Source organism: Eptesicus fuscus, chromosome 2 (assembly GCF_027574615.1).
Source record: "Eptesicus fuscus isolate TK198812 chromosome 2, DD_ASM_mEF_20220401, whole genome shotgun sequence".
NCBI lineage: Eukaryota > Metazoa > Chordata > Mammalia > Chiroptera > Vespertilionidae > Eptesicus > Eptesicus fuscus.
In genome coordinates, this window is record NC_072474.1 from 61,309,226 (window position 1) to 61,326,886 (window position 17,661).

Below are 17,661 nucleotides of genomic sequence, written 5' to 3' on the forward strand. Positions count from 1 at the left end.
AGAAATAACAAATTACAGAATCATGCAGTCTTAGTGCTCAGAGAACCTTTGACATCACTTTGTCAAACCTCTTAATTTTACAAAGGCCAACATCCCAGCTCGAAGCAGTAAAATGATTTCATTCACTGTCAAACATTAGTTAGTGTCAGGCTAAATATAGTCTGGTTTTGTTTAGGACAATTCTTACCTGCAAATATACTTGAGGAGATTATAATTGACCACTGGCAAACTCTTCACCTGCTTTGCTAATTCCTTAACGCCCTGGGGATAAAGAAAAAGAGAATAAATATTACCTTTCTAAGTATTGATCTTGGAATTAAAGCCAATGGGAAAAGGAGACATACAGTGCTGTTTGTTGTTGTTGTTTTTTAAATTAATTTCACATATTATCAGTGTAGGATCCTGTCCTAAAAACTTGCTACCATCACAGAGAGAATGTTAGAAATATTTTAAAGGATGTGAAAGGGTTTCAAATATTTCCACAAGTACTATTTGTGGAGAAACAGATTTAAGTGAAGCCCTTTTAACTTTTTAAGCATTTGTTCACACTTGCCTGAAAATGGAAGGTAGCCTCAATTATACTGAGGTTATTGGGGAGAAAAAGTAGTGTTGATGTACTGAGAGTCCTTCCCATTTTCAGCATGCCCCAAACATAGAGAAACACACGCCTACAGACAAATAAGTCTCTCAAAATTGGTCATGTCTAGGACACATCGTTTGGGGTGGGATGCAGGGCTGGAAAGCCTGATCTTTCTGGAAATTTCACAAAGGGATTAAATGCTTTGTTTCTTCTCATTGTAGAACTTTCTCTGAAATATAAATGGTCCCAGAAAAGCTATCGGATGATGTAATCTGATTTGTTCTTCTCCCTGTAATGGGCCAGACAGTAAGTATTTAAGCTTTCTGGGACATATGGTCTCTGTCTCAACTATTCCACTCTTCTGTTTTAGTGCAAAAGCAACCACAGACAACATTATATAACAAACAGGCAGCGATTTTGACAAGCTTGCCAAGAAAATCCAATAGGAAAAAAGGGATAGTCTCTTCAACAAATGGTGGTGAGACAACTAGATATGCCCATGCCAAAGAATGATACTGAACCCTTTCCTCACACCATAAACACAAATTAACTGAAAGTGGAGCATACAGCTTAAATGTGAGAGCTAAAGTTATAAAGAGCTTAAAAGGAAATATGGGAGTAAATCTTTGTGACCTTGTGTTAAACAATGCCTTCTTAGATATGCAAATAAAAGCACAAGTGACAAAAGAAAAATGGATAAATTAGGCTTTATCAACATTAAAAATTTTTGTTCTTCAAAGGATACCAATCAAGAAAATGAAGAGACAAATCATAGAATGGGAGAAAACATTTTCAAATCACAGACTTGATAAGGGACTTGTATCTAAATTATATAAAGAACTCTTACAACTTAATAATAAGATAAATAACTGAAATAAAATGGGGAAATGATCTGTCTATGATGTTTCTCCAAAAAAATACACCCATAGTCAATAAGTACATGAGAAGATATTTAAAATCATTAGCCATGAGGGAAATGCAACTCATACCTCAATGATATACCACTTTACACACATTAGAATGGCTATGATAAAAAAGAGAGAGAACAAGTGTTGGCAAAAGAGAAATAGGGACCTGCATACGCTGGGAATTTACATGGTGGAGCCTCTTCAGAAAACAGTGTCACATATGACCCAGCAATTCTACCTCCTAGATATATATACCCAAGAGAAGTGAGAACACATGTTTATAGCAGCATCATTAATAATAGCCGATCAGTGGAAACGTGTCTTGCAATCGATGAATAAATAAATAATGGGATATTATTTAAAAGTAAAATACCAATACACAGTACAATGTAGATGAACCTTGAAAACAGTGAAAGAAACCAGTTACAAAAGACAACATATTGAATGATGCCATTTATATGAAATGTCCGAAATAGGCAAATTTATAGAGATAGAAAGTTGATTAGTAGTTGCCAAGAGTTGGGAAAGGAGAAGCATGGGGAACAGATATGAAGTTTATGGGGTGATAAAATGTGCTAATATTCTACAATTAGATTTTGGTGACGGTGGCAGAACTCTGAGAATATAGTAAAAAGCACTGAATTGTACACTTCAAACGGGTGATTGTATAGTATCTGAATTGTATCTCAATAAAGCTGTTTTTACAAAAACAGGCAGTAGGTAGGCTTTCTTAGGAGTCATTATTTGAGGTGATTTAAGAGGCACAGCATGAAAAGGAAAACATGAAGTAAGTCATCCACTTTGTTCATAGACTATTTGGCACCACAATTAACCTTTCAGGGGAGCATAGCGGCAAGGAGTGCTAATTTCATTTATTCAGTCATATTTTTCATTATGATGAGAGAAGGGATTAAAAATGGGACCTGAGTTATGTGTGCCAAGTCTAAATGTGTGTGATATCAATACACAGAATAGTGGAACACGATCCAAGGATAGGGCAAAGGAAAGATTATAAAGGCAAAGGACCCTGACAAAACCCTCAAACAAAAGCTTTCGTAGAAATAAATGCAGAGACTTACGGCTTCCTCTTCCTTGCTGAGCAGTTTGGCACATGACAGAAAATCTTCATACTTCGCATAAGGAATCACTGGTTCTGGAAGTTCTCGGAGATACAGTTTGAGAAGTGACGCCACTGTGTGCACATCCGTGTTGCTGTGGAGAGAGAAGTGTGAAGATCATCTTTGGACTGAACCTTATAGTATTTTATTTATTTATTTTTTAATCAAATATATATATACTAGAGGCCCACTGCACGAATTCGTGCATGGGTAGGGTCCCTCAGCCTGGCTGGCAATTGGGGCCAATCGGGGCGTCTCGCCCAGTCCAGGGGGAGGGACTGCGGGAGGCTGGCCAGCTGCAGGAGGTTGGCTGTGCGAGCTCACTGACCACCAGGGGGCAGATCCTGCATTGAGCTTCTGTCCCCTGTTGGTCAGTGCGGATCATAGTGACTGGTCAACCGGTTGTTCGGTCGACTGGTCATAACGATCACTTAGGCTTTTATATATATAGATGTGTGTGTGTGTGTGTGTGTGTGTGTGTGTGTGTGTGTCTAAGTGTCAGAATTATATATGAATTTGCAATTAAATCAGTCAATCCAGCTTTCAAGAAATACATACTTATGTGACGATGCCTACTAGATGCTACCGCAGGTGGGAAGGAAAAGGAACATACATAGAAGGACACTTGCAATTCTCAGTGTGGTTTGAAAATATTTGGAAGTTCAGCATTTTGTTTTTGTGTGTATTTGATGTTAAGCAAAAGTGTTAACTTTTGAAAACAATGAGTATATACCAGACTTTAAATAAAATAGAACTCAATTTACAAAAAATACCAAATCTACATATGTGTGAATTTAATGTCAAAATTAATTACTTCTGAATCTTAACTTTATTTCTCAAAATATCTCTCATTCCTGAGAAGACACTGGTGATTGGTTATAGATACCTGAGGCTTGCCATGACATGCTGCAGCTTTTAAGCAGAGCCCATTTTGAAAATGATTGAATATCAGCATGCTTGCTTGTCTAATATTCTAAGATAGTTGGGAATGCTTAGAATCTTTTAGAAAGAAAAGGAAAGTGCTACAAAAATAAACAATGAAAACTTAACATGAAAAGAAAATTTTTATTCTCTGCTGAATATTAGAGTGGCAGGATAATTTACTGAAATGTTATTTTATATTTTGTTTTCTGTATTTCCTTATTTCCAGTTAATCCATGAAGATGGCTGACAGCAAAGACAGAAAAAGGAGGGGTTGTCTTTTTCTGTAGATTTGGTTTTGTTTTTTATCTGGGGGCAGAGGGACAGGAAAATGGGAAGGGGTGATGGGTGAGCAGGGAGTAAAAAGGTAAGTGGATTCCCAGGAAGTGGGAAGAGTGGTAGTGAACGGGGTCAGGGATTTTTGTCAGTAATGAGAACATACACCCACTCCCAGTCCTCGCTGAAGGAAGTCAGAGTCATATACCTGGACAAGCTGGAACAGAGGCACCGAAATTTCCTGCCTCTGTGAATATTCTGTTGGCCCAAGAGCACATGAAAGCAGAGTTGACTTCACCAAACTAAGTGGGCTGAGACAATGGGCATTTCACCTCTCAGTTTGGGACTCAAGTTGATTTCATCAGGCATTTCCCACACAGCTCATTTGTGTTAGACGTTACAGAAAACACAGTGGCTAGGACCCCAATGAGTTAAAGGAATGTATTATTCTAGCCAGCTTATAACTTATAACCTGGAGCGGGTTGGGGGGAGAGGGACAGCAGATATTAAGCAGATAATAATAAAAGTTCATAATCACAAGGTGGTAATAAGAAAGGTATCAGATGCTATCAAAAGAGGACTAATCTAGAGGCTGTTTCTCTGAGAAAATGATGTTTGGGCCAAGATCTGAAGCGTGTGTGTAAGCATTAACTACGTGAAAGCTGAAGAATAGAAGGAGACCTTCCTGATTAATGCAAAGCAGATAAACAGAGGAAGCGTGCAGTCCTTGAGGAGCTGACAAAGGCCAGGGAGACCAGATCTCACAGTGGGACTGGACCACGGACTTCACCTCCCTTAGAATTAGGGCAAGGGCGGAGGTTTCCCATTTTCACACTGAAGTGAGTCAAAGGAGGCATTCTGTCAATCGTTTTGCAGATATTAAAATAATAAAGGTGACCTGATAGGGCCTGTATTAACTAATTTTATTCTTTCCATAATTAACTATTTTTTCTCTTAAAATTCTCAACTGATAGACAATATAGAAGTCATCTCAAAGGCTTGTAAAGAAAATAAAAATCATGTCTTCCAGATGTCTTGAAAATTGTGACCAAACTCATTAATTCCTAAAAATACTTTCCCCCAATTTCTTTTTAAAGCTAGACCTAAAGTAGTCTTAATGGTAAGACATGAAAGACACTATTTTTTTTTCCTGGCAAACCACTCTACTTCATGCATACCAAAACCTTTCTGTGTTTCTTGTGCTGTGTTGTAAATCACCTGACCCCTGAGGGTTCAGTCCTCAGTAGTAACAAAACCATGATCTGATAGGACGGGCAGTTCAACCAAGTATTAAAATAAACTATTCCCATCTTTTGATTCTACTCGAATCCAAACCACACTCTAACCCAACCCAATTTATGACCGGGTTAGGTTGTGTTCGAAGTCAATGACAATTTTGTTAAGTTATAGGTACAGAGAGAAATATAAAAATAAAATATCAAATAAGTATAATTTCAATATATGGAATATATCATGTATAAATTGTATGACCACATAGAATATATAAAATATTTATGAAATAAATAAATGAGACAATAAGAAATATGTATATTTAACAAAAATCTGTTTTAGTATGTCAATGATGATTCATTACTCTCCCCAAGCACACTGTTTTTAAGGTAACTTGCTGTTTTTTTGTTTTTTATTTTTTCATGTTTCTCACTGCCTTTGATCAGGTTTTTATTCAAAAGTAGCTGTCCAAAGTGATTTGACCTTTATGGAATAAACAAAGTTAAGTTTATGCCGCAGGCTTCTTTTCTTCTGCGGAGGGTTTCTTTTCTGAGGGCTTCTTAGTTGCTGGTTTCTTGGTACCTGCAGCCTTTTTACTTCCTGTATTATTTTGCTTCTAATGAAGTTGAGCTATAGCACTGAGGACGTTTGAACACTAGATGGCGCGATTGCAAAGTTAGACTAATCGAGATGGTATGAAAATTGTGAGGGATGAAAGGCTGCAGAATCATTCTTCATCCGCCAGCAATATTCTTAGTTCCAAAGCTGCAGCAATTTCCCAAGAATAGAAATATTCGAGCTATGAATCAAGGTAAGAGATGTGGACTGGGATGATTATAGTATCCCTTCCCTACGGTAATATGTTACATTAGCTTTTTAGCTTCTAGTATACATAAACCAACACACTGTTAAATAGAAATAATGAAGAAAAATTACAATATATTTTCTTGTTATTTTTTTAATTAGCAAATGTTATTAATTTTTTTGCTTAAAGGATAAAACTTAAATTTATGACTCTTTTGGGGGCTTTATTAAACTTGTTATTTTGTAGGAAAAAGACTTCTACATTCTCATTTTTGGCTTTGTCCTCTCCCACTGAATGGAAGAAGACAATCACTTCTGGACAGATGCCAACATATTTGCTGGTTCTGATTCACTTCAAGAGCCTCACAGTGCATCCACCCCAATTGCCAGTATGCTACCCACTACGATAGGAAGTCTGGGGTTTCTCTAAAAAAAAAAAAAAAAAAAGTCACTCTACAACAGAAACACATTGTGCATCAAACTCTCCAGCCTGACACCTCTCCCTGATAACTCATTATTTAGCCCAATTTTTAAAAATATTTTTTTATTGATTTCGGAAAGGAAGGGAAAGGGAGAGAGAGATGGAAACATCATTGACTGGCTGCCTCCTGCACGCCCACTACTGGGGATCCAGCCTGCAACCTGGGCATGTGCCCTGACCAGGAATTGAACCTGGGACCCTTGAGTCCTCAGGCTGACACTCTATCCACTGAACCAAAATGGCTAGAGCATTACTTAGCCTAATTAATATTTTCTTAATATATGGCCAATTAGGTAAATGCCAATTAAGATGAGTTCTATATTGTCTATTCATTTAAAATTTTAAGATAAAAATATTTTTCATTATGAAAAGAATAAAATTAATTAGAAAAGACAAGTCCTACCTATCAGATCACCTGTATTATTTTAATATCTGCAACTATATGTTAATTGCCCAATGTACCTAGAAAAACGTCTTCTTTTTGCCTCAGAGAAATATATCTCAGTCTTCATCAAAGGGAGGTCAAGTGACTGCATTATGGCAATAGCTGGTGTACATGGAGAATTAAAATCCCTAACCCAGCCAATAATAGTAATAACAACAGCAGTAGCACACACCTGCTCACATCTCTTTGTGCATCAGGCCTTCAGAGCAGCTCATTGAATGGGTTCTGTTATTAACTCTCTTTGGGGTTCTTGAAAGGAAATTGCACATTATATAAAATTCTTTTTGGCTAATTACTGATATATGAGGGTTTTTAATGTAATACTCTTTTAGTAGGAATTCAAAACTATTGCTAATGTAAAATCATTATACAAACCTCAGGTCTCTTTCATTCACCTGGCAGTACAATCTGTTTTCAGAAGCTAAGATAAATAACCATGGACATTCTATTCAGTGATAGCAAAGAGGCAGAGCCAGGCCCGGGGATCCTGAGTAAAGGAGCTGTCAGGCCAGAAGATGCTCGAAGCATATGCCCCTTTATTGATCAACATACGGGTTTTGTTTACAACCTATATTGTACTTGTACTTCTGAATTCTGCAGCGCTTTCTATTACACCTAAAGGGAGGGTTCCATGAGACTTTCTACAATTGACCTAATTTTATATTCTCAGAGGTCTCCCTTTGGTCATTCTGGGGTTGTTCTAGAAATCACTGCCTCACCATACAGTTTACGAACATTTATGGTGTGCAATGCCCCATGCCACACACTAGGTGAAGCAGAGATCTTCTTTTTTGTCCCTCTTGGTTTTATATCTCTAACCAATCACCAAGATGTTTCCATACCATTTTTCATTCGTTCAGCTTCTTAACATTTTCTGTATAGTATAGCTGCTAAGTCCCTGCCAGGTCTGTGATCTTAAGAATAGTTTTATACTTCGTGAAAATGACCTGTGTTATTTATAATCTATGCACAGTAGAGGCCTCTTGCTAAGCTGAGCAGGGATAAAGGAGTCTGATAACAGTCCCTCCTTGCTCATCCTCTAGACCCTCCCCTCCTTCTCCGATAAACAGACCCACACACAGAGATCAGTCCAAATGCCACAGTAATTACAAGCATAATACTACACAGGAAAAATCTTGAAACCTTTAAGCCTCAAAATGAGAAATGGAAATTTTCTCTCCAGATATGAGGCACAGAACATAATATAATCCGTTGACTTAACTGAATAGAGTGAATTTCCAATGCACCCACATGGAGAGTTATTAAAGATATCGTGAACTTATTTGCAACCCGCAGAGTGAGATAACCTAAAGTTCACTTGGAACTAAGAAAAAATAATGTCATGTCCATAGAACTCCATGAAGATAAGTAAGACGGAAATCAGTCAGCAGCACTACCAAGATGAATACTGCCACCAGCGTGTCTTAAACAACACACGCTCTGTCAACCGAGTTCACCAAGACATAGAAGAGCAAATCCAAAGGTGATGAATAGTTCCAAACTAAACCAAATGTCTACCAGAAAAGCCTGGCTCTGTTCAAACTTATTTTCTTTTGTGTCTATCAAAACTGGTACACTTTTTTAAAAAATATTTTTTTATTGATTTCAGAGAGGAAGGGATAGAGAGAGAGAGAGAGAGAGAGAGAGAGAGAGAGAGAGAGATAGAAACATCAATGATGAGAGAGAAAATCATTGATTGGCTGCCTCCTGCATGCCCCACACTGGGGATCGAGCCCGCAACCCAGGCCATGTGCCCTTGGTCAGAATCGAACCCGGGACCCTTCAATCCACAGGCCGATGCTCTACTCACTGAGCCAAACCAGCTAGGGCAAAACTGGTACACTTTTGGGCAGTGAAACTTGAACCGAATTAAACTGCCGTGGCTTTTTTTTACCGTTATGTAAGTGTCACCAATGAATTATATACAATACCAAAAGACAGTTTTTACCTCCAGGCAGTCCTGGACTACGTTGATTTACTGATTGTACCAAACAAGTCTTCTGTGTTAAAAGAAGGCTGTGGTAGAGAACTGCATGGTGACTCCTGCAATGGACTGAATTGTCCTCCACCAAATTCCCATGTGGACACCCTTGGCTCTGATGTGATGTATTTGGAGGTGGGGCTTTGGGGAGGTAATTAGATTTGGATGAGGTCGTGAGGGTGGTTCGATGGGATTATGCCCTTATAAGAAGAGACACTAGAGAGCTTGCCCCGCACCCTTTTACCCGCATGCATATGCAATAAGGAAAGGCTATGTGAGTACACTGGTGAGAAGTTGGCCATCTATAAACCAGCAAGAGAGCCTTTACCAGAATCCAATCATGTTGGTACCCTGATATCAGTCCATCTCTAGAACTGTAAAATAAGTTCATCTCTGTTGCTTAAACCACCCAGCCCATGGAATGTTGTTTAAACCACCCAGCCCATGGAATTTTTAATCTTTATCCTCACCTGAGGTTATTTTTTTCATTGCTTTTTAGGGAGAATGGAAGGGAGGGAGGCAGAGAGGGAGAGAGAGAGAGAGCGGGAGAGAGAGAGAGAGAGAGAGAGAAGAGAGAGAGAGAGAGGACATTGACTGGTTGCTGGGTGCAGGGGATTGGGGATTGAGGATGGAACCTGCAACCCAGGTACGTGCCCTTGACTGGGAATGGAACCCAAGACCCTTCGGTGCGACAGGCTGACATTTAGCCACTTAGCAGCACTGGCCAGGGCCATGGTATTTTTTTATGGCAGCCTAAGCTGACTAATACAACCCCCAAATCTGCATTTGGTGATTTTTTACCTCAAAACAATTAATGGTTCTATTAGAGTATTAGGTAATAAAATGTTAGCCAAAAGACAGAAACATGCTTTCAGATAATGTGGATTTATGAAATATTGTCAGATAGATCAACGAGATATGGAAGAAACCGATTCTAAAACCTGGTTGTACATGGAATGTTCTTCAAAATACTGATGATTGGGTCTTATATATTCTTATATGTAACTGGTCTGGGCTGAAGCCTGGGCATTGAGATTTTCAAAAAGCTCAAGTGATTTTTATGTACTGCCAAGGTTGAGAAGTACTAATACAGAACACGTATTTGGGGTGGAAAACTTCGAATGAAAGGAGGCAGTTCCAATATGTAAAGGTAACAAATTTAAATATGGCCACTCCACCATCCACTGGAGCCAACTAGTTACATACTTGTCTCTCTAATGTTCCCTGGCAGAAGAATAGTGAGAGGGGTGCTGTTCATGCTTAAACCTGTCACACTGACCTTCTATTTCCTGCTTCTAGAATTATTAATGTTTATAGAAGAATGTGTGTGTAGACCTCTCCCTTACAATGCTAGTTAATTATGTAAATACAAACCAACATACCATATACATGAACATGTGCATGCACACACATGTATACACACACACACACACATCCCTGCGTGTGTAAAAGATAATAAAGTAACAAAATATCCTGCTTTGCATCTGTAGGAAGATATTACTTTGAGCATCTGAGTTTTGTGATTCCAAATAACAGACCCCTCAAATGGAAGAAAGTAGCTACATTCCCAAACTAAAAAAAAAAAAAATCATGGATATTTGTCCATTTGCTACTTATGACAACTAATTCCCATGAGTAAGACACTCATTTCATTGTGTGTGTTTTTTAATGCCTCACTTGCCTATGGCTTCCACCTCTCTGCCTTCTCCTCTGGCCATCATTCTTACCAGTCAGTTCCCAAGCTCTTCTTCCACTACTGGCTCTATTTTCCTAGACTTTATGCCCATCCCCTGGACAAATCCATGAGTCCAACTACCACTTTTCTACAATGACTACAAAGTATACCTCTCTACACCATGCTTTTCCATTGAATTCTTAGCTGTTCCATATACTTTGAACTCTATACAAACACAGCTGGACAACAACAAAGAAATCCTTGCAACAAAATTATTCCTTTACTATATTCTCAACCATAAATGACATCAGCAGTCACACAAACAAACAACAAACCTAGAAATCAACCTGAATGGTGCTGTTCTGAGACCCTAAATCTATCAGTAATTAGTGATTCTCATACTGAGCTGCACAGTGGAATCACCTGGGAAGTTTTAAAAATACTAATGATGGGATCCTACATTTTCTGATGTAATACCTTCTGAATCCATTCCCTCTTCAGCAGTCTCATTGACACAGCTCAAGTTCAGTGTATCATTGACTTCCATTAATATAACAGCATATTAGCTGGTCTCTCTACTACAAGCCTCTCTTCCCACACCCAACCCTCTGAACATGCCCACATAGGTGGTTATCATCGTAACAAATAAATGTAAATAACAAGTAAAATGCCTTGTTACATAGCTTTTGAATACTATATTCAAATACAAAGGGCAAATGTTTAAACATCCTATATAATAAAAGGCTAATATAGAAATTGTCCCCTCAGAGTTCGACCGATCAGGAGTTCGACCGCTCGCTATGATGTGCGCTGACTACCAGGGGGCAGCACAGAATGAAGGAAGGCCCCGGCTGGCAGCTGGCAGCGGGGGAAGGAAGGCCCTAGCTGGCAGCCAGAAGGCCCTGGCCAGCAACCGGAAGGCCCTGATCAGCCCTGATCACCGGCCAGGCCTAGGGACCCTACCCATGCACCCTACCAATTCCAACAACAACAACAACCAGAAACTAATTAAAACCTTAAGTGCTGTTAGTTATAACATTAATCAACGTGGCTGTTAAAATTAGTGAATATGTCCCTCCAAGTCTAGTGATTTTGGACCCAAGGTTTAATGTCATATCTAAATGTAATTTAGAAGTACCGTTCGAATGCACATGATACATTCTTGTACTACAAATGACATTAATGTTTTCCAAACTCTTAAGGTCCAAGTTATAAAGATGCCATAAATTCCTCTACTAGAAATTAACTCTAAAATCAAGGAAGTCCCTTAGATTTTTCTATTAAACTAAGATCTTATTCATATCAATAACGTATATAATTACTTAGAATAAGTATTGACATAAGGAATTGTTTGAATTTCATCAGTGATAAAGAGTTTATAGATAGAAAAAATACAACTAGAGGTCAGAACGGACATCGTCCAGAACCACAGGAGAGCTGGCGGACTGAAATGCCCACAGCTGGGGGGAAGGAGAAGGCCACGGGGACAGTCGGGGAAGCCGTAAAAGCCTGAGGTATGGAGAAACGGGCGGAGACACGAGCACACGCGCCTGCGGGGAGGATGGAACCGGAGAGGAGGGGGCGGCTGATGACCTGGCCGGAGTTCACTGGCAGGAAGGAGATAAAGGCTCCGGAGTGCGCTGAGCACCGGCTCCGATTGCACTGAACCCCATTCCGGGCGAAACCCTGGGAAACTCACTCACTTTCGCAACTCCGCCGCCCCCGCAGGCTGCCCGGCCCGGGACGCTGGGGACGCCGCCGCAGCGGCGGCGCCCGGAGCCCGGCGGCCTCCCAGCACCCGTCCCCGCCACGCAGCCCCCGCGCACCTGGTGCCGCGGGCCGCGTGCCCCGCACACCAGACGGAGGCCCGGGCGCCCTCTCCGTGCACCTCCCGGCGGCGCTAGACTTCAGTAGAGTTGACTTAATTCAAGGGATTAAGAAGTATAAATTGGGGGGGACGCCGCGGCGGCGACGTCCGGAACACGGCGATGGCGGTGCCTGGAGCTCGGTGGCCGCCCAGCGCCCGTCCCAGCCGCGCGGCCCTCACGCGCCTGGTTCCGCGGGACGCGCGCACCGCGCACCGGACGGAGGCCCGGGCGCCCTTTCCGTGCACCTCCCGGCGGCGCTAGACTTCAGTAAAGTTGACTGAAATGAAGGGATTAAGAAGTACAAATTGAGAAGTTTGAAAAAGATGGCGGCGGAGGTTAAAGGCTGTTCTGTTGCCTCGCACCCAGCGAAATCGGAGGGGATGAGGTGTGGAGGTGCGTGGGTCTGGCTGGTGGCGGGGGAAAGGGGCTTTTGTTCCAAACCTAAGGGAGATTAGCTCTCCATCACCCTGAAACCCATCTTCTGGCGAACCCCGGGAGACCCAGATGCCTGCGGGGAGAGGCGGGACTCTTGCAGAGGTGCGCCCAGCAATCAGTGTTTGCTGCGCTGGAGTGCGGAACGAGGGGACTTAGATACATGGAAGGCAGAAGGACCAGACTCACAGCCATCGAGGCTCGCCGCACCATGGCCTGTTGGCGCCCTGAGACCCCGCCCCGCCCTGGGACCCGCCCCGCACGTCTTGAAGACCTGCCCCGCAAGTCTTGCAGGCACACCTGCGCCCCAAGCAACGGCTTATGCATGTGGGTGGACTGCCCTCTGGCAGCGGACCAGATGATCTGCTGTTCTAGTCGGACTGCTCCAGGGCCACTCAGACAGGAGGAAGAAACTACAGTTTTTGCTGTAATCCTTGCTGAGTGCCTAAGGCAGTAGCTGATCTACACCCCATTGGAGACCCAGAAAGGAGGGCATCTAGTGGTCTGTGGGAGATGACACCAGATTTCAACCACGTGCATAAGGGACACATTCAACGGGAATATTCAGTGAGCGCCAAAGCTTTGCTGCACCAAGACCCGGCCCATAAACGTATCTCCTGCACAGCAACTCTTCCTTTATAGACAAAGAGAGCCCCCCCAGTGACACCAACACCAATCAAGACTTAACTATACAAAGGAGGACCAAGATGGAGGCATAGGGCGGAAGCCTGATTGTTGCCTACCACAACAACTTTGAGACTACGACAAGAGAGCAGAGCAGACACCATCCAAGACCACCATAGGGCTGGCGGAGTAGATGCTCTACAACTAGAATAAAAGAGGGGGATGTGGGATGATGCTGATGCCGGTGACCCAAAGACCACACTTTAAGAACTACAGCTCAGGCGACACAAAAGAACTATGGCTCAGGCGATACAACAGCGGCCTGGAACGTGCTCGGCGCAGTTCCCCCGGCGGTCTCCGGCTGAGGGGACGACTCCACTGGCAGCCAAGCACGGACAGACGAGCCCCTATGAGACATGGGGTGGGAGACTCCGCGCTTGCTGACCTCTGAGTCCGTCAAGAATCTCAACGCCCCGGAAGCGGCCAGGTGCGCATGCTCGGCGACCGGCCACCGATGCAGACGCAAGGGCCGACACAGCGACGCCAGACTGGCCCACCGCCATGCACCGGGTGCACCGGAGCTTCGCCGAGCCGCCGCCAGACGAGTTCTGCAGCAGCCATACTGGAGCTCCGGAAGGATGGCCAGGGGAATTGCTGAGGGGGGATTGACCGGCAGGAATTGGGATCGGGAAGACGGGGCCACACTGAGACCCGGGTGCGGGCGGGGTTGCGCGCCTCGGGGCTCGGGTGTGGTCACACGCCTCTGGGTATAAGTGAGGCCTCACGTCCCTGGGTCTAGGTGAGGCCACATGCCCCTGGGTCCAGGTGAGGCCGGACTCCGGGTCCGGGTGAGGCCAAGTGCCCCTGGACCCGGATGACGCTGGAGCCCGTGCCCGGGCGAGGCCAAGCGCCCCTGGGTCAGGGAGAGCCCACACACCCCTGGGTCCAGGCGAGACCATGTGTCCCTGGATCCGGGTGAGGCCGCGTGCACCTAGGCCCGGGTGAGCCCAAGTGGCCCTGGGTCTGGGAGAGGCCAAGCGTCCCTGGGTCCGGGTGAGACCATGTGTCTCTGGATCCGGGTGAGGCCTCGGGCACCTAGGCCCGGGTGAGGCCACGTGCCCCTGGGTCTGGGAGAGGCCAAGCGTCCCTGGGTCCGGGCGAGACCATGCGACCCTGGATCCGGATGAGGCCTCGTGCACCTAGGCCCGGGTGAGCCCAAGTGGCCCTGGGTCGGGGAGAGGCCAAGCGTCCCTGGGTCCGGGTGAGACCATGTGTCCCTGGATCCGGGTGAGGCCTTGTGCACCTAGGCCCGGGCGAGCCCAAGTGGCCCTGGGTCTGGGAGAGGCCAAGCGTCCCTGGGTCCGGGTGAGACCATGTGTCCCTGGATCCGGGTGAGGCCTCGTGCACCTAGGCCCGGGTGAGCCCAAGTGGCCCTGGGTCGGGGAGAGGCCAAGCGTCCCTGGTTCCGGGTGAGACCATGTGTCCCTGGATCCGGGTGAGGCCTCGTGCACCTAGGCCCGGGTGAGCCCAAGTGGCCCTGGGTCGGGGAGAGGCCAAGCGTCCCTGGGTCCGGGTGAGACCATGTGTCCCTGGATCCGGGTGAGGCCTCGTGCACCTAGGCCCGGGTGAGCCCAAGTGGCCCTGGGTCTGGGAGAGGCCAAGCGTCCCTGGGTCCGGGTGAGACCATGTGTCCCTGGATCCGGGTGAGGCCTCGTGCACCTAGGCCCGGGTGAGCCCAAGTGGCCCTGGGTCTGGGAGAGGCCAAGCGTCCCTGGGTCCGGGTGAGACCATGTGTCCCTGGATCCGGGTGAGGCCTCGTGCACCTAGGCCCGGGTGAGCCCAAGTGGCCCTGGGTCGGGGAGAGGCCAAGCGTCCCTGGGTCCGGGTGAGACCATGTGTCCCTGGATCCGGGTGAGGCCTCGTGCACCTAGAACCGGGTGAGCCCAAGTGGCCCTGGGTCGGGGAGAGGCCAAGCGTCCCTGGGTCCGGGTGAGACCATGTGTCCCTGGATCCGGGTGAGGCCTCGTGCACCTAGGCCCGGGTGAGCCCAAGTGGCCCTGGGTCTGGGAGAGGCCAAGCGTCCCTGGGTCCGGGTGAGACCATGTGTCCCTGGATCCGGGTGAGGCCTCGTGCACCTAGGCCCGGGTGAGCCCAAGTGGCCCTGGGTCGGGGAGAGGCCAAGCGTCCCTGGGTCCGGGTGAGACCATGTGTCCCTGGATCCGGGTGAGGCCTCGTGCACCTAGGCCCGGGTGAGCCCAAGTGGCCCTGGGTCTGGGAGAGGCCAAGCGTCCCTGGGTCCGGGTGAGACCATGTGTCCCTGGATCCGGGTCAGGCCTCGTGCACCTAGGCCCGGGTGAGCCCAAGTGGCCCTGGGTCTGGGAGAGGCCAAGCGTCCCTGGGTCCGGGTGAGACCATGTGTCCCTGGATCCGGGTGAGGCCTCGTGCACCTAGGCCCGGGTGAGCCCAAGTGGCCCTGGGTCTGGGAGAGGCCAAGCGTCCCTGGGTCCGGGTGAGACCATGTGTCCCTGGATCCGGGTGAGGCCTCGTGCACCTAGGCCCGGGTGAGCCCAAGTGGCCCTGGGTCGGGGAGAGGCCAAGCGTCCCTGGGTCCGGGTGAGACCATGTGTCCCTGGATCCGGGTGAGGCCTCGTGCACCTAGACCCGGGTGAGCCCAAGTGGCCCTGGGTCTGGGAGAGGCCAAGCGTCCCTGGGTCCGGGTGAGACCATGTGTCCCTGGATCCGGGTGAGGCCTCGTGCACCTAGGCCCGGGTGAGCCCAAGTGGCCCTGGGTCTGGGAGAGGCCAAGCGTCCCTGGGTCCGGGTGAGACCATGTGTCCCTGGATCCGGGTGAGGCCTCGTGCACCTAGGCCCGGGTGAGCCCAAGTGGCCCTGGGTCGGGGAGAGGCCAAGCGTCCCTGGGTCCGGGTGAGACCATGTGTCCCTGGATCCGGGTGAGGCCTCGTGCACCTAGGCCCGGGTGAGCCCAAGTGGCCCTGGGTCTGGGAGAGGCCAAGCGTCCCTGGGTCAGGGTGAGACCATGTGTCCCTGGATCCGGGTGAGGCCTCGTGCACCTAGGCCCGGGTGAGCCCAAGTGGCCCTGGGTCGGGGAGAGGCCAAGCGTCCCTGGGTCCGGGTGAGACCATGTGTCCCTGGATCCGGGTGAGGCCTCGTGCACCTAGGCCCGGGTGAGCCCAAGTGGCCCTGGGTCTGGGAGAGGCCAAGCGTCCCTGGGTCCGGGTGAGACCATGTGTCCCTGGATCCGGGTGAGGCCTCGTGCACCTAGGCCCGGGTGAGCCCAAGTGGCCCTGGGTCTGGGAGAGGCCAAGCGTCCCTGGGTCCGGGTGAGACCATGTGTCCCTGGATCCGGGTGAGGCCTCGTGCACCTAGGCCCGGGTGAGCCCAAGTGGCCCTGGGTCTGGGAGAGGCCAAGCGTCCCTGGGTCCGGGTGAGACCATGTGTCCCTGGATCCGGGTGAGGCCTCGTGCACCTAGGCCCGGGTGAGCCCAAGTGGCCCTGGGTCTGGGAGTGGCCAAACGTTCCTGGGTCTGGGTGAGACCATGTGTCCCTGGATCCAGGTGAGGCCTTGTGCAACTAAGCCTGGGTGAGGCCACGTGCCCCTGGGTCTGGGAGAGGCCAAGCGTCCCTGGATACGGGTGAAGCCAGATCCTGGGTCCGGGTGAGGCCGTGCGCCCCTGGATCCATCCGGGTGAGGCTGGGTCCCAGGCCCGGGTGAGACCACGCGCCCCTTGGGTATGGGTGAGGCCACTTGCCCCTTAGTCCAGGTGACGCCGTGCCCCTGGGTTCGGCCGAGACCAAACCAGAGGGAGTCGGACCTCCATTACCACCATTTGTCCACCATCCAGAGCTGAGGGGTCAGTGCTGACATGTACACATAAGGAACTACTGGACATCGAAATTGGGTCTCAAAAGAACTGTTGGTCCAGGGGGAAGCTCACTACAGATTGATTCATTTGCCTGTAAGCATAAATATTATTGCTCGTCTCACATTCAGTTCTTATTAGTATATATCTAGTGACATTTGATCTCATTCATCTAGAGGAAATGATGAACAACATAGACTGAGGAACAAGAACAGAACCAGAATCAAGGAGGCATCGATCGGACTATCGGGCCTCAGAGGGAGGATAGGGGAGGGTAGGGAGAGGGTGGGGGGAGGGGGAGAGTTCAACCAAAGGACCTGTATGCATGCATATAAGCCTATCCAACGGTTAAGTTCAACAGGGGATTGGGGCATGCGTGGGGAGAGGGGTGGGATGGGAATGGGGGGATGAGGACAAATATGTGACACCTTAATCAA

General features: G+C 47.1%; 1 protein-coding gene across 3 annotated transcripts in view; it reads right to left on the bottom strand.

Moving 5' to 3' along the window:
• Positions 1-17,661, bottom strand: part of ARHGAP24 (Rho GTPase activating protein 24) — a 460,097-nt gene that overhangs the window by 21,705 nt on the left and 420,731 nt on the right. For all 3 annotated transcript variants that reach the window (XM_008143589.3, XM_028148297.2, XM_008143591.3), the window contains 2 exons: positions 2,568-2,700; positions 188-261 (listed from right to left, as the gene is read on the bottom strand). In XM_008143589.3, coding sequence (XP_008141811.2) covers positions 188-261; positions 2,568-2,700 — 207 coding nt within the window. The remainder of the gene's footprint in view (positions 1-187; positions 262-2,567; positions 2,701-17,661) is intronic.